The sequence below is a fragment of the Poecilia formosa genome, unplaced genomic scaffold, assembly GCF_000485575.1.
Source record: "Poecilia formosa unplaced genomic scaffold, Poecilia_formosa-5.1.2 Scaffold71, whole genome shotgun sequence".
Taxonomy (NCBI): Eukaryota; Metazoa; Chordata; class Actinopteri; order Cyprinodontiformes; family Poeciliidae; genus Poecilia; species Poecilia formosa.
Window position 1 is genome coordinate 1131273 of NW_006800010.1, and position 17478 is coordinate 1148750.

General features: G+C 39.1%; 2 protein-coding genes across 3 annotated transcripts; one reads left to right on the plus strand and one right to left on the minus strand.

The window, feature by feature from the left end:
* Positions 1 to 862: 862 nt before the first annotated feature.
* On the plus strand, positions 863 to 3931 carry uba5 (ubiquitin-like modifier activating enzyme 5). The gene is made up of 12 exons (XM_007555591.2): positions 863 to 1149; positions 1309 to 1354; positions 1615 to 1704; positions 1804 to 1913; positions 2013 to 2099; positions 2185 to 2269; positions 2352 to 2456; positions 2538 to 2665; positions 2771 to 2906; positions 3082 to 3160; positions 3252 to 3358; positions 3503 to 3931. The coding sequence occupies exons 1-12, from the start codon at positions 998 to 1000 to the stop codon at positions 3578 to 3580; spliced, it is 1203 nt and encodes a 400-aa protein (XP_007555653.1). The 5' UTR covers positions 863 to 997; the 3' UTR covers positions 3581 to 3931.
* Positions 3932 to 4942: 1011 nt separating this feature from the next.
* Positions 4943 to 17415, minus strand: nphp3 (nephronophthisis 3). Of its 2 annotated transcripts, XM_007555592.2 has the most exons (27): positions 16411 to 17411; positions 15845 to 15970; positions 15600 to 15750; positions 15353 to 15505; positions 14856 to 14989; positions 14046 to 14206; positions 13395 to 13551; positions 12665 to 12739; positions 12364 to 12534; positions 12150 to 12253; positions 11811 to 11925; positions 11573 to 11716; positions 11375 to 11472; positions 10934 to 11036; positions 10766 to 10848; positions 10245 to 10383; positions 9967 to 10131; positions 9192 to 9286; positions 8975 to 9097; positions 8697 to 8886; positions 8358 to 8599; positions 8150 to 8225; positions 7301 to 7428; positions 6913 to 7153; positions 6681 to 6806; positions 6196 to 6311; positions 4943 to 6114 (listed from the first exon to the last, which is right to left on the minus strand). In XM_007555592.2, the coding sequence occupies exons 1-27, from the start codon at positions 16732 to 16734 to the stop codon at positions 5946 to 5948; spliced, it is 3909 nt and encodes a 1302-aa protein (XP_007555654.1). In that variant the 5' UTR covers positions 16735 to 17411; the 3' UTR covers positions 4943 to 5945. The 2 variants fall into 2 exon arrangements, with proteins under 2 accessions (XP_007555654.1, XP_016528659.1); XM_016673173.1 differs by lacking the exons at positions 4943 to 6114; positions 6196 to 6311; positions 6681 to 6806; positions 6913 to 7153 and having other exon boundaries at positions 7311 to 7428; positions 8158 to 8225; positions 16411 to 17415.
* Between the last annotated feature and the right edge of the window lie 63 nt (positions 17416 to 17478).

Here is a 17478-nt window from a genome sequence, read left to right on the forward strand (position 1 = left end):
ATAATAATAATAATAATAATAATAATAATAATAATAACAATAATAATAATAATAATAATAATAGACATGCTAAATCAAAATAAACTTGTATTTTAATATAATGTTATTTTATTATCATTCTATAATTTCTATTTATTAATATTAAATTTATTTTCTTATTTGGCTATTAAAGAAAACTCCATTCTGGGTTTGCCCATTCTAAAAACTGAGTTTAGAGAAACCACATTAAACACATCAATTAAAAAAATGAAGGCAGTACCATTGCCAGTTTTTTTTTTCTTCCACAAATAATTATAGGGTTCATAATGTGAAGGAAATTCCTTTATTATTATTATTATTATTATTATTATTATTATTATTATTATTAGTTATAAATGCCAAATGAGGTTTGACCAGTAAGATTATAAAGCAGGGACCCCCTTGAAAATGGCTTAAGACCAATATTTTTTGTTTTCCTTCATCATAGATGTTTTTATTACAGAAAAATGCAGTCCAGGTTTTACTGATGTAAGTATTCAGATGTCCAAAGTGTTCAAAAATACAAATAAAATAAAAGTTTCTAATCAGATTTCAATTACAATAATTACAGTTGATACCAAAAAAAACAACTGTGAAATAGCCCTTTACACAAATGTGGCGGCGGAAGCTATTAATCAGACGCCAACTTCAGTGATGCAATTTATTTTTACCTGGAAAAAAATCTAATCGACTTAATTTTCACAAATATAGCTTATAATAATGTAACTAATATATTGACTTGTACAAGCAATACTTTAAGAATACCTAGGATAATTCGTCGAAAATCTCCATGGATGTCGGAACAGTTGACGGTCCGCTTTCCACACGGACGCTGTTCAAGGACGCACATATCCTGACAGCTGATTTAAGGAAAGAAGACGTGTACTTCTCTCTGCTCTGTTTTGGTTTTAAGCGTGTTTTCATTCCCTCTGCTCTGGCTCATAAACCCACACTGTAGCGCCGTTCTTGAGCAGGATCAATGGCGACGGTGGAGGAGCTGAAGCTGCGGGTGAGGGAGCTGGAAAATGAACTGATAAAGTGTAAGCAGAGGCAGTGTGCAGCGGAGGATGCTCACAATAGACCCAGAATTGACAAGATGAGCGCCGAGGTAGTGGATTCCAACCCGTACAGGTGACTTTTCCATTTAAGTTTGACAAATTTTTTTGTCATAGTTTTATTTATATTTGCGAAAGAGTAAAATGTAACGAGAGGCGACGCCTTGTGACTCACCACCTCCTTGAATGGATTCCCATAGACCACAAACTAATTTTCTGTTTTTTTCTGTTTCAGCCGCCTTATGGCTCTAAAAAGAATGGGCATCGTGGATGATTATGAGGTAGGATAATTCATAGAAAATGTTCTCTATGTTTGGCTGATCCTATTCCCGTTCATATATGTTTTTTCTAAAGATAAACATGAAGAAAACGAAGGAACAGAACTGATGTTCACATGTCCACACATGCTTAACGTTACATATCTGTAGGATTATCATTAATGCTGTATTGTCGTGCATGCTTGCATATTGTGACTGGATTTTATTTGCTTCGCATTCTGTCAGTTGGGTTGTTGAGCAACTGCTTGGGATTCTGTTGACAGAAAATCCGGACATTTGCAGTAGCTGTAGTTGGTGTCGGAGGCGTCGGCAGCGTGACAGCTGAAATGCTCACTAGATGTGGCATTGGTAAGGTAATAAAACCTTCCCGTTTTTACATTTGTGCTGGATACTTCTCCATCTTCCTGCCACATGTTCAACACCTTCTTACCGTCTCACTATTGGCCTTGCAGCTGCTGCTCTTTGACTATGACAAAGTAGAGCTGGCCAACATGAACAGACTGTTCTTCCAGCCTCACCAAGCAGGGCTGAGTAAGGTGGAGGCAGCAGAACACACACTCAGGTAACATCTTGTCAGCGGAGGGACACCGTCCCCCCCATCCACAGCTTCCCTGTTTCTCCTATCTTTATCGGTCTTTATTTCTCTGCCCCCTCCCAACAGAAATATTAATCCAGATGTGGCATTTGAAACCCATAACTACAACATCACAACACTGGACAATTTCACACATTTCATGGATCGCATCAGGTTGGTTTCCCCACTTGACAGATTTGTACGCATGAAGGCTTGTCTGTAAATATAAATCTGTTTTTGTTTTTTTTTTGTTTTTTAGTCACAGCGGGTTAGAAGAAGGAAAACCAGTGGATTTGGTTCTGAGCTGTGTGGATAACTTTGAGGCCAGGATGGCCATCAATACAGTAAGCGCCTCACTGTGAGAACAAAGAGGGCCGACAGGACGATCCGTTCATATATTGCAACGTCTCTGTGTTTTTATTTCAGGCCTGTAACGAACTGGGTCAGATCTGGATGGAGTCCGGCGTGAGTGAAAACGCCGTCTCAGGACACATCCAGCTCATAATTCCTGGAGAGACGGCTTGCTTTGCTGTACGTGAGCAGGAGCAAAAGCTCCCGTTTGTCATCAGTCTTGTTCTTTTCACCAAGATTATGTGGACTTTATCCGCTTAGTGTGCCCCTCCACTGGTGGTAGCCGCCAACATCGATGAGAAAACCCTAAAGCGGGAGGGTGTATGTGCCGCCAGCTTGCCAACAACTATGGGTGTGGTTGCAGGCCTCCTGGTGCAAAATGTCCTCAAGTACGTGGTCAACTTTCTGTCTGGCATGAAACCTAAAGTGGTTTTACAAATACAAAACCTCGCAGACTTTAAGGAGAAACGTGAATGTAATGTTTCGCTCTTCAGATATCTCCTGAAGTTTGGCACCGTCAGCTACTATCTCGGATACAACGCCATGCAGGACTTTTTTCCGACCATGGCCATGAAGGCCAACCCACAGTGCAGTGACCGCCACTGCAGGCGCCAACAGGAGGAATTCAAGGTTAGCACACCTGACTCAAGATTCTCAAGAACTTCTGCTTGGCGCTTTTACTGGTGCTTTGTGTCGATATTCACACCACCTGAAGAAAATGTGGGGATGTGAATTCTTCTGCTAGTTGCTTCAACCAGTCGGCAAAGCTTACAGTTTTCTACCTGTGTGGTGTTTTTGTCTTCAGAAGAAAGAAGTGGAGCGGCCCAAGGTGGAAGCTGTGCAGCCGGAGGAGGAAGAGATCATACATGAAGACAACGAATGGGGTCAGCAGAAGCTCTGGTGGTTCTAGTTCTAGCTGCTGTCCTTGCTCTTTCTAAGCTACTGACAATAAACACACCCATCTTGGTTGTGCAGGTATCGAACTGGTGTCTGAAGTGAGCGACGCCGAGTTACAGGCTGCTTCGGGGGCTGTGCCTGACCTGCCAGAGGGCATCACTGTGGCGTACACCGTTCCAGCTGGGGTGAGTTACCGTCAGCTTTCCACCAGCTATAGGAACTGGTTAAATTCCTTAATGGCGCCAAAGAAAGACAATTTCTGTACGTTTCAGTCTTTGCATTTGCCTGTAAATAATTTTGCCATTCATGTCCTGTTGTGTTTGCACCAGGAAAAGGTCAGTGGAGACACCGTGGAGGAGACTGAAGTGAGCTTGGAAGATTTAATGGCTCAGATGAGAAAGTTGTAGACAGTGACCTGAAGACTCTTTTCTGCAGCACATTTAAGTTTTTCCTTTTTTATTTTTTTGTCTGTACTAATTTTTTTTTTTTTAACATTCTCATCCCAAAGTCCAAATATAAAAAAAAAAAATATACTGAAGGTTAGATATACAGTGCATGAAACTGGTTGCATCCACACAAACTATCACTTGGAATGATGTCAGATTCTCACAAAATGTGAGAATTAAAAAAACAATTGCTTTTTAATCTGTTTATTACAATTTTACTTTGAATCCTTAAACTTTTCAATCATGTCTTTCTGCTACTTACTGAACACTGTCTCAATAAAGTATTTATTAGATTCAATCTAATCTCTAAAATGATGGTTGATTCATTTTTTAGTACAGATTTGTACATTACGACATAACTAGAGTGTATACAGAAGCTGCACACACCCAAGTTAAATTGTAAGATATTCCTGACGTACAGAACAAAAACTTGATAATTTGAAAACTTTTTCATGTTTAATGTAAAAGATGTCATAAACATCTCTAGTGTAAAAAACTATATTTTGGTTTCAAGTTCAGCATGAAAGTAATCTCGGGTCAAAGTTCCATCAAAGTGAATCTAATTAACCCAAAAAGAAGTCCAGCTATCCCAGTAAGATTTGCTCATCTGAATCCGTTCTATATTTCTGGTTTGCACTATTTTGAGCAACAACCTTTAGGTGTCTTCAAAAAAAAAAAAGATTAATATGATTTTTCAACATTGTTGCCAGTAAATTCATACATTCGAATCAACAAAAGTGGTTTCATAAAGTTAACTGGAGCAGAGGAGCAGCCGAAACTAAATCCGAGACAGAAAAATGTGTGGGATCACATAAAAGTTGAGAAAACGAGAATCTGAATTTAGAAAAGTTTTTTTAAGAGAGCGGGGTAAAGCCTAGGTATGCCATGGTGACAGACATCTACCAGAGATGGAGCGGTTCACTTAAAAGTGTCAAAATGCCAGCGTGAGGATTTAACAATAAGGGGTTTTCAAACTTCGAAAACCAGGTTACCGTACTCTTATTTTTGTGAATAATTTTTGCCTAACAGATTTGTTTATAGGTTGAATTGTGCACAACCTACGTCACTTCTTCTTGAACGTAGAATAAGTATTAAAATGATCATGGTCCCACTTTTTTTGTCACATAAACCTGATATTTTAACTGAGGTACGAACACTTTTGAGATCCACTTAACATGAAAATACGAAATAGAAAATAAACATTGTACATTTTAGTAAGACAAACCTTGGAATGTACATAATCTCAAGTGAGAAATGTAAGAGGCACAAACATGTTTAAGTATGTTTTTTTATTGTCATTAAATCTAACAGTTTGTTGTTGGTTTTTTTTGCATACAAATCAAGATGTTGGCATGAGAACATTTCTTGCGCATACTAAAATCTTGTTTTGAACTGTGCTTACTTGTTCCAAGGTTAGGTAAACATTACAAGTGCTTTAATATAATTTACAATATTTAAACAGTTGTCACTATAAAATGCAGTTTGGATTAAAAAAAAATTGACAGCTTTGAAATATGTAAACATGACAATGTAAGTGCTTGAGATCTCACAATCCTGTTTATTAAAGGGCAGTGAGTTTAAACATGAGAAAAAAAAATCCCGTTTTACTTGGATGTTAGTGTCATTTTCTCTTTACTATGGTAAAAATGAAAAGTGCATTAAATTTAACAATGGAAATCCATAAGAGTATTAACTGGCACATTTTCAGGGTACCTTAAGGCAAAAATAGTGAGGTAAACTTTAAATACTAAATTTCTGAAAATACTTATTTAAAAGTTTCTGAGGGTTTCACAAACATTACGACAAAAATGAGAATAGTTTTCCTTTATATTAGTGTTGTTGTGATACAAAATATTCAGAGAAAACTTGCCCAGATTAAAAGCGAATAAAGGTGTACAGTCAGTGCTGGTTATCAATTTTTAGAAAGACTTTCATAAGATCAGGAATTTGTGATCTGTAAGGAGAGCAGAGAAAAATGATCTCAAATGCACCAGCAGTCTCCTGGAAAACTGAACGTTTAGGCCGTTCACAGCTGCTCATGGTTGCTCTTCCTGCTTTGGATTAAATGTGCACAAAGCAAATGTGAAAAAAGCCAGACAATAAACCGCCTGTATCTTTATCCTGAATTTATCAGAAGTTTGTTTGGAAGAAATCCTTCAGCGTACCGTTTTTGAACACATTATCGTTCAAAAAGGGCACAAGCATTCTGCTTGTGCCTTCATAAAGTATCTATCACAGTGAATGATTCCCTTTTTGATAAAGATTGGGATTTTCAGTTTCAGCTGTTCTATAGCGAACCATCCTGCAGTGATAACAGTACAGAGAGTCACCTCGCAGCATGCGGTTGAGGAGCAGGCGTCTTCAGACTGAAAGTGTCTCCGCTGGAGGAATGATGTGACGGAGCGTTGCCACACACCAACGACGGCTCCGCTTCTTTAATCTCCATCGCACGCTTGTAAAGTTCTGCAGCCCTCTCAAAGTCACCTTCCTCATAACTGCATTAGAAGACAAGATAAAAGCAATGCAAAGTAAAAAAAAAATAAATATAGAAGGATAAGTAATCGTATTTTTCGTACCTTAGCACAGCAAGGTTCTTCAGGGTTTCTCCGACCCGTGGATGTGAGCGGCCCAAACTATCTTCATAGACTTTCAGTGCTCGCTCATAAAGCGGCAAGGCCTCGCTGTGCTTCTTCTGTGAAAATAAAAGAAACCTGCAGGTAGCTTTGTGCCATAAAACCTAAAAACAGTAACAGCTGAAACTACAAAAATAACAAATGCACACAACTGTGAACATACACTCCTGATCAAAATCTTAAGCTTAGTTGAAAAATTACAAGAATTTATATTTTGCACTGTTGAATCTTGAGAAGGTTCTAATAACAGCTTTAAAGTGCAAAAAGAAATGGAAATGAGACTTAAAAAAAAAAAAATCTGAGAAAGCATTTTATTGCAAACAACAATTAAACTGAAATAGTCCGTTCATCAACTGATGATGTTGTGTATGAATATTTTTTAACAATGTACAGTAAATCAAGGAAGAGTATTTGATGATGAGCCTCACCAGTTGGCAGTAGAGAACAGCGAGGTTCACCAGTGCTGTGGCCACACTCGGGTGTTTGGGACCAAAACTTTTTTCCCTGATTTCCAGAGACAGCTCATAGAGCGGAACGGCCTTCTCCAGCTTGCCCTGCGTAGGACACATCAAACCAAATATTAAATACCAAAAACAAAAAAGATAAAACATTCTTAGGTCACAAGAAAAGTATCTAAACATTTGGTTTCGATTATCTCACTCTGCGTTTATAGAGCATGGCCAGGTGCTTGACGGTGTACGCCAGAGAGGGGTGGTCCGGTGACAGGGCCTTCCTGCGGATCTCCAGCGCCCTCTCGTACATGTCCTCGGCCGCTTCGTACTCCCTCCGTTCTGTGTGCAGCGCGGCCAGGTTGTTGAGAGACTGAGCGCAGTCTGGGTGATCTGGGCCGAGGACACGTTGGCGCATCTCCAGAGAGCGAGTCAGGAACACTTTGGCAGCACTGATGACGGGTAAATGAAGAAGAATTTTTATGGATATAGGTTAAAAAAAAAAAAGAAGTACACTGGCAAATGTTGCTGCTTCAGGCTAGAACTCCATGCTGAGTATTTATTATGCAGTGCTGAAGGTGAACTGATGTGGGTCTTACTCCAGGTTGTTTTGGAGGTAGTAGAGGACACCCAGCTCATTGAGCGTCTTGGCGCAGTCTGCAGAGTCTTTCCCCAGGGTCAGCTCTTCCAGCTGGAGGGCTCTACGCCTCAACAACGTGAATCCATACTGATACAGGATTTAAAGAAAAAAAAAAAAATACAGTAAGCTTAAGATGTTCAATTAAGTCAGTATGATACCTATTTACTTGACTAGTGGACTACATAAGGGATCATTTTATAATAACAATAGATATCAGAGTGCTATACTGGAATTGTATGTGGTAGCCCTACTTAAAGTAGTGAGAAATAGTGACGTTTTAAGGAAAACGAGTTGGTAGGGCTACAGTCGTCCCTCTGATGCATGACTTCCTTCTTTCCTATCGAGTTACTGTTAGATAAAAGCAACACAAGCTTTGCTGCGCTCCTGGGTCTTCGTGATTCTGTTCTCTCTCTAATGTTTTTGAATAAACCTCTGACGCATTAACACAACATGTAGATTTACTGATATTAAAATGAACCCAGCTGGACTCTGTTAACTAATTACGTGACGTCTGAAAGCAATAAGCTCGACTGGGCTCATTTACAGTGATGGGTTTGAGTACCATTCCACATCAGAATTGTTTTTATTTAAGTGTGTCAGAGTAAACAGATCCATACATAAATACAAGTCAGACTTTTTGACTTGTGTGGAAAACATTTTTAAAAACATGCATCAGTTTCCTTCCTCTTCACATTTCCTCATTATTTGCTGGTCTATCACATAAAAGCCCAATAAAATAGGTTGAAGTTGAGGGAACACGAGTGCTTTTGCAGTTTCCCGTATGTCGGTATCTGTAGAATTCCCTCACCATCTGACCTTTTTGTCGCGCTGTCTTTTGCCGAATCCTTACTGACCTCTTCCTGAGTTTCTCAGCTTGTTCATACCTGATGGTTAAAGGGCAAGAAACAACCAGTCTTGAATGTAAATTAGATCATGCAATGAAAAGCTGAATAGCCTTCATAAAAATGACCCTACATGACCATATTAGTTTGAGAGCACACGAAAGTTACATTTACTTGTTTTGCTTCTGGTAGAGCATGGCGAGCGACTCCAGCTCCTGTGCCACAGCAACATGCTCAGCGCCGTAGGCGTTCTCGCTTATCTCGAGTGCTTGCTTGTACAGCTGTTCGGCATTCCCATACTTCTTCCACTGGACATAGACTCCTGCCAGCTGGTGCAGAGAGCGTGCGACACTGGGATGGTCAGGGTCCAGGGCTGTCTCTCTGATCTCAAGAGACCTTTGTAAAGGAGCAACAGCCTACAAAAGACAAAAAAAATAAATAAAAATACATCTTCGTCAGCCAGACAGAAGTGTTGATAGATTTCTAAGTATGACCAAAACAAACAAGATCTACCTGACTCGGCAGGCCCAGGTCTTTGAGAAACCGACCTAAAGTTTCGTAAAGGTTTGCAAGCTTTGTCATACTGTCCTCGCTTTCACAGCTCTGCTCGTAACGTTTTAGGGAGTCAAAGTACTCAGCTGCCATGGAGCTTTTGTCTTTGCCCACATACTGCCAATAAGCCAGCAACTCAGAGAAATGACCCCTGGGGAAGAAAAAGCAAGAGGCAAGACCTTAGAATGAGGAATATCATCGCACAACTATACACGTTTTCAGTCAACACAAATATTTACCTCTTGTAAAGGTTTTGGGAGACAAAGAGGTTCAAAAGACTGAGCTGAAGTTTGGCTTTGTCCTCCTGCTGCTGGAACAGCCAGGGAAGCTCATCTGCAACTCGCCATGTGACGCAGTCCTGGCTACAAATTTGCAAACAGTAATTTGAGTTTCACCAAATGACGCGTACAATATGTGATGGAGATGTCAGAGAGGTGGACGAATATTCTGCACAACCTGAGCTGCTGGCTGAAGTAATGGATTAGTTTCTCTCTGTAAGACGCACAGCCACTTCCTCCACCTAGGAACTCCAGTCTCACAGCTTCACAAGCCTGGAAGGCAGACGGGTAATAATAATAATAATAATAATAATAATAATAATAATAATAATAATAATAATAATAATAATAATAAAAACACAACTCTTTCACTCACAAATATTATAATGACATTACATTAAATCTATTTACATAGTAATGCTGGACTATTAGTACACTTTTTCATGGCATTCTATTTTATTGAGATGTGCTTGTTAATTGTCTGTGGAAATGTAAAAAAAAAAAATCCTGGAATCATGGAACAGTTTATCTAAAAAAATTTTTTCTTAAAATTAGTACCACAATGCATCAGCAGGTGTCAGCATGTCTGCTTCACTGCGATTCAGTGCTGACGCGGTAAACCATGATGATGAAGTGAATCAAATATGATCCGCCTCCCTCTGCATGGAAATATCTGGTTTCAGAGGTAGTGATTATAGAGAAATCTGGCCTCTATGCTACTGGAAGAATAATTTTAAGCAGAAATAAAATGATGCCACTACAAAGACATGGAACTGGCTGTAAGCAGGATGAATCCAAATTATGCTGAGGTTCCAGCCAGAAAATGGACACTGATCTGACAAACAAGAACATCATCATTTAGCTGCTCTTTAATCACAGCACTTGAATGTATTGCGCTTGCATACATTTTGCATGTTCTTTCCCTTTGTGTTCTTGCCAGTGAGCCTGTTTACCTGCAGGTGCTGAAACCTGATGAGTCCACAGCGGAGGGTCACAATGCAGAGTCTGTTCAGGTGGTAGAGCAGAGAGGACAGAGCGGCCCACTCTAGCTCTGGGAAAAGATCTAATGCCTCCGATTCGCTCACTCCGTTGTGGCTGGAAAATACAAGGCACAGCATCTAGGGGAGAAAAAAAAAATACATTATGCAAACATTTCTGCAGAGCACCAAAAAGTATGCAGTCTAATGTGAGTATTTAGTGACAGCAAAGTCCAGAAACAACTTTGTTTTGCCTCTTTCATCATGTGTCTCTCTCTGTCTGTGTTGAGGAACTTTAACATCATTTTAAGCGCCAGGCGATACAGAGACAAGGTGTCCTGACACTGCAGACACTGCTCCAAGCTCTTCTCCGAGGACCAGCCAGATTGAAAACTGTGAATCCAAAATATGCAGAAATATTCTTAGAAAATTGTATGCAACATAAAATTGTCAGAGAAATAAATATAGACTACGAAAATGTTGAAAATGTTTTCCCAGCAAGTCAGATGAAACACACTCATACACAAATACTAAAAGTAGGCAATTTAAAATTCTGACATGTTTAAAGAATTACAGTCCGGTTCACAAGCAGTTTTTAAAGAATTAAATAGGATTTGAAGGGAATTGTCTGTAACTGTCAAAAATATAACCCCAATAGGATCAGAGAACCTAAGGTCAATCCTGATCTAATCAATCTAAAACCAAACATCTACAATTTTCTTCACTTTCCTATTTTTTTCTGCACATAAAGAACCAAAAAGTTGACACAACAGACCTGGTGATCATTCTTGCCAACAGTGTGACATATAACGCGTTGCATGTCGATGCAGAGCGGCAGTGCCTTTCCAGCTTTTTCTCCTGCAACAAAATTACAAAATATATAGGTTTTACAAAAACAAACATTTGTTTTCTATCTCAAACACTTCAAAACGAGCAGTCTGACCTGATCCTTGGTGAGCCTGAAATCCGTAGTCAGACACTCTGCACTGACTACACTCTTGACTTCTCTGGCACTAAGTGGGTCCAAGTGAAGTGTGGGCCACAACCTAAAGAGAAAAAGTATCTTTTTTTTTGTTTGTTTTTTGTTGTTGTTTTTTACAGATGCAACCAAAAAGTGCCGATTTTGAAATGCTAGCCAATGCTCACCAATTTAATTTGTTATTATTATTTCTCATGAGAAGAGTGGTCAATTATCCAGCCTGAATGATGCTAGAACCGTGTTGATGGCTACAGAGGAATCATGCAGTTTCTCTGCAACTCAATCAGGGATATTTACCCAAATATATTTACGGGAATGTATGTATATATCTGGGCCTGTAAGTTCAAATTTAAACCTCTATGGATCACACTAATAAATTCAAAGTGTTGCGGACAGAGTTATTACCTCCACGCCTGAGGACACGTCTCCACATTGACAGACACAACCACTCTGACATTTACAGGAAGAGGGTCGATCAGCCACTTCATGTGTCTTTCTGCTTGCTGAAATGGACAAAAAATGATTCCTGAAATGTGGAGTTAAACCGTACACGCTGAGATAAAATATGTTCAGTGATGGGTTTAAATTAGAGAAGGGCTATACCTTTATTTGGTCGACGGAGTCAATGATAATGATGATGTTTCCTTGGTGCCGTGCAGATAGTCTCTCCAGCCAGCGAGGAAACTCTTCCAAAATCTTACTGGGATCCATGGATAAACCAGAAATGGACCAAAAGTGCTGCAGCAACTAAGTGACATAATATTAACAGTAAACAGATTATCCTACTTGTCAAGCAAAACATGTCTTTGGTTGAAGCGTGTCAGTGTTAGAGACTCTTTACCTTCACTGTGAGGCGTTTGATAATGAGAACTGGCTCAGAGCTTATGGAAAGTGGGCGGCCGACAAAATGATAAAGGAACAAAGTGTTGGGGGATTGCTTCTGCTGCAGCTCAATCCTGCAGAAATGAAACAATTCACGTCTAATAGGAAAAGAACACAAAGCTAAAAATAAGACTATATTTGTTCAAAATCTTATGTAATAAAACACAAATAAATACCAAAAATGAACTACATTTAAGAGCCAAACCGAAGGAATGGATCTTTAAGTTGGTTTAAACAGATCCTAGCCAATGTAACTGATAAATGTTTTTTTTTTTTTTTTGTGCAAAAATCATCTCACCATTTGGAAAGCAAGAGAGACTTTCCTGAACCTGGACCGCCGGACACCAGCAGAGGCGGGGTGGGGGGCGGGGCAGCTATCATGTCGTTTAAAAGATCTATATACTGAGAAGGGCAGCGCACACAGCACAGACCGGCGGATATCAATGAATAGAAAGTAAGGCATTTTGAAGGTAATAATCGCGATTAGAACAGAATATGCATGCATATTGTACCTTTTGGAAACCTAATTGGGAGGTGGTGCTGCTGCAAGCCTGTTGGTAGGACTCGATCTGCTCCTGTTCGTCATGCAGATCCCATAGCACGTCTCCCAGGTCTTCCTCACGGCCCTCGTCAATGGCGGCGTCCTTAGAGTCATCGTCTCCTCCTTCAAAACCCAACAATTCCTATACGAGGAGGGTAAAAATTCAGTGTTTAAAAATCATGGAGAGGACAGCCAGTCAAAAATGGTTTCTGTGTACACCTCCCTTTAGGTGATGAGACAACACAAACCAATGTATCTGAATAATGGTACACCTGTTTGATGACTTTCTCTAGCTGAGCATAAATCAGGCCAGCCCCTTCTTCTGCAGAGCTGCTGTGATCCACCACCTGGGGAATAGTTGAAACGAAAGACTATGAGTCTGACTTTTGTTCTATATTTAATAATGACTAGATGATAAACATTATGATAAGCACTGAATAGTATTATTGTAATATTACTAACAACTCTTGGTGAACAACGGTAAGGTCAAAGCTAAAAGTATTATTCATACTATGTCAGACATCACAGGCTATTAAAAGCCTAAATGTAAGGTTTATACAAAGTTTTAATTTAAAAAATGCTATACCTTTCCCAGAACAAACTTTCTAGATTTTTCCAGGAGTGCAAAACCATTGACCACAACTTCAGCAAATTTTGAAACAGCACAATGGTGAATATGGTTTCCATTTTTTTTTGTAATCTTGGTAAAAATCACCCTGTGATTAAAAAGCAGTGAGACAAAACATGCCCACTATATGAAAACTTCTATATATAAAGATGGGAAAACTGAATAAGCTGAAGGAGGAGAGTTTTATTGGTTTAGAAAAAGTAGACACATACCCTTCATTTCCAGCCTCTTTTAACAAACACGAGATGGTTTGTGTAACGATAAAACTTATAACAGCTTACAGTGAACTGAAATAATAATCCCAGAAACGTTTCAGATGGTCCTGGTGGAATATATCCGTTCCCTTCTATTCTGTTAATGTGTAAGCTCCACACCTTGACTTTGGCAGCCTTGTCTGCAGCATTAATCCTTTCCAACAGCTGCCTGATGGGTCCAGTCAAACCCCTGTCCTCTTCAGTCCTGAGGTACAGCACCAGCGGATGTCCATCTGGGTTTTTAACAAAAGCCTCCTCACAATCTTCCACCACAGAGCTGCAAAAATTAATGTTTGTCGCAACATTATAAAGATCCATTACTTCTGAAGACAAAAACTTACACTTTCTGCATGTCTGACCTTAAGTCAGACAAAGCTCTTCCTGTTTAGGCAAGTTATTAATACAATCATGATTTCTGTTTGATAAATGTCAAAGTACTGAGAGAGTTTTCATGGAGTAAAATTACTCTGGCTTTAAATAATTTGGAAAATCGGAGATTCGCAGAAAATCACTGACTAGATCACTCCCAATGTGTCCAATAATTTGCCCTGAATAGTTGACTTTATATGCTGTCAAAATAAAATCTGTGAACAATGAATTAAGTTTCACTTATTAGTGTTTAACTCCACCACAGTAAGGTAATTCTCAAAACTTTATTTTGAAGACAGTGCCTGTCACAAAACTCAAACTCAGCTGTTCTCCTTAAAATAAAAAAAAAAAGATGTTTTTGACCCTACAGAAAAGCTTTTAATCCCACAGGATGTGCAATACCTTGTAACGGTGGATTTGAGGAGAAGCACACATATTGAACTCCGCTCGATCTCCTGCCTCCGCACCATGGCGTATGAAGCAGCATTCTCCTCTGGGAAGTAAACGTTTAGGTAGAAATGGCCCAGACCCTCACACATTCTCCGTAACACCGCAGAGTGTTTCTGTCAATAAAACAAATTACCTTTAAAAGAAAATTATTATTGAAAGCGCCTACCAATTCAAATAACTGCTTAGACACACATCAGTACTTTGTGATGTGAGAACAGTACACTGGAGTAAAAGTCCCAAGTTAACATTAATCATGTAGCAACGTATGCTTAATCTATTTTGTGTAAAGTTCCTGCAGAACTTTGTTTTTCCATTAACTTTACTTTTCTTTGTTTTTCCACTTCCACCGTGGACACTCCTTTAGAAGAAAGGCCTTCATCATATAAACATTAAACATTAAAATTACTCTGTAAATTCATTTGTGCAGCGCTTCACTCCATTTCATTTTACACTTTCTGTTACGATTTAGTTAATCAGGACTGAAGCAATATTGTTTGATTTGTGACTAACTTGATTGGATATTAGCTTAGAAAGCAAGCTATTCATTCCTTCAGATAGACACGAGACTGACCGAGTTATGAACATTAGTATAGTTAAATGTACTTTAAATCTGCTCCAGTCATTAAACACCAAGTCAGATACTGTACATGTCATTCAAACAGCCATGTCTATGAACGTGCTTTATACATGTTATATAAATCTCAAATTATCCCCTAAAAACAACATTTACAGTTGTTGACTTTAAATTTCAATCAAACTGACCTTGATAAAGATCTCCATCTCTGCTTTGGTATCTTGCGTGGAGATTAGGTAGCAGCGCACGGTGTTACTCCACAAGGCCTGGGGCACGTGAGGTGACACTTGAAGTAGACTGGCGACCGCAGCATCCCAGTCATCTGAAGGAAGAAAAATGAAGGAAGAAAAAACACGTGAAAATAATGCAGTCTACATGTTAGAAACTAATCTTTTTTTTTTTTTTTTTTAAACAAACTCTCTGTGATATATCTATGGTGTTAAAAGGAATAGCAAACTCACAATTTAGTTGCAACTATTGTGGAAAATACCAACATTATTATTTATTTTGCTTTTATTTGATGGTTTGGGAAAATAGGTTAGAAACAGATGACACATTGAGAGAAAAAACCAGTGTATTTTTAAAATTAAGAGTTGAACCTTTGTACAGTGAACGTCTACTCAACCACAGTGACTAATTTAACTCTTCCTGTCAGTACAGGATGCCTTTGCAATTATTTTCTTACCTCTGCTGACATTTGCAAAGGGTCCTTCCACATCTATTAAGCTGTGTGCAAACTCTGGTCCTCTGAATGTCTGTTGCAGCTGCATCATGCTACCCATAGAAGGTTCGCTTCCCAGCACCCCGCCAGACCAGTATTCACACTGAGTTCCTACAGCTGTAGAAAGACAAGACGAGAATGTGGATTTAAACCACAACTAGACGGAAAAAGAACAAACTGGAGCTGACGTGTGTAGATATTTGCATCTTACCAGTCACAGTGGTTTGATTATCGTCTGAGTCAGAGTCATTGAGGCTAAAAATGTGGATACCCTGAGTCTGCAACTGTTGCAGTTTGGCCTCCAGATCCCTCTTTGCACGCAACAGATCTTGTATCTCTTTCTCTTTTGTCTCTCGGAAAATCTAAATTTAAGTAAATACCCAGTTTAAATTACCGGTACGAATTTTAAAAAACTGCTGCCACAAATGTATAAAAATAATACTTGGTGCATCTTACCTTAAACTGCCGTTTTACTTTGTCCCTGTCATGCTCAAATGTGGCAGCCCTCTCCATAGCTTGGTACTTTGTCTCAAGAGCAGCCTCTTTCTCTCTGAGAATCTTCTGGTAGGTTTTCTGAAGAGCCTGTCAAACCCCAGCAGAACAGTTTAAACACCTGCCTTCTTATAAATACATTTATATGAACATGTATTTGCTACAATAGAGATTTCTTCTTCTTTTGCTTTTTTGTCATTATAAAATATTGCAGAGCATCAAAAAACTAACTTGAAACTGAACAAAGATTTGCCTAAGCATAAAATGCACTTTTTTATTTAATAAAATAAATAAATGTTTTTAATTCACCCTGGTCCTATGTGAAGGGGGCTAAATACTTCTTCATCGAGGAGAAAGATGTTTAATCCTTAATATTTTTTTTTTAAATCTAAGTGTATAGTTTACTCAGGTTGTGTCTGATGACTTAAAACATTAAAAAGCACAAACAAAACAAATATGTAAGGAGATAAATACTTTTTTGACAGAACTGCACGTTACTGACTGATTTCGATATGTGGCTCTTTATTAACCTGCAGCTCGGCTCTTAACCTCTTGTTCTCCTCGTCCAACTTGGCCTCCTTCTTCTGCATGGATGTGATCTCGTTATTTTTGCTGACGCGAAAGATTTCATACTCCTTACGAAGTCTCTCGTACTCTGCAGCATACTCCAGGTCCACGGAGCCCGTGGATTTGAAACTGGCCCCGATAACTCGAGGTCCACGGCGGAAGGAGCTGCGAAGGAGTCGGGCTTTGGGCTTAACTTCAACGGGTATCTCACATGCTTCCCCTCCCTCACCGCCATATCCATCCTCGATCACCTCTCCTGGACTGACCAAAGAGGATGCGGTGCCCATAATGTCGAAGATCCAAGATTTTACCTTTTTCTGAGGAACATAGCTGCTACGGAGCCGTGAAAAACAGAGCGCGGATGGACATTTTTATCTACCGAGACTGAAATAACCAGTGAGGTTACTTCCACTGCATTGCCACAAAGCTACATTTACAAAACTGAACTTGTTTACATAGTAGAGACAAGCAGCAAAATGTGACAAAACACCAGCAACTAGAACTATATTTAAGTAGCTCTATACGACTAAAATACGAAATGATACACTTAAATAACGCGACGTGGCCTTTTATTTGATGTTGTCACATGCTAAAAATGCAAACACTGCAACAAACCCATTTTGGTAAACATTTTTGTCTCGAAATATTATACACTGCTAGTTCGGGTCGAAAAGAAAACTTGTGAACCTAGGATAAAAAAACAAAAACAAAACAGGCACATAACGGTCCGCTCCCTTTTTCACAGCTTCCTCCTGGCTGCCTTGGTAACAAACTCAGAATACGGAAGCCGTAAAAAGTCAAACAAAGTGAAATTTGACTTTTAGTTTTGAAGGAGTTTACTCCACTGGTAGCTTGTTTAATTCATTCCACCGACTTAATTATCATGTATTACAATGCTTTGGCAACATTCTATATGCAAAAAACCATTAAAAAGTTTTTGCATTTTGTGATGTTACAAGCTTAAATGTAGTGCTTAGCCTACACGTGAAATGGACGGAAAAAGATACTGTTTTTCCCGATACTCAAAAAAA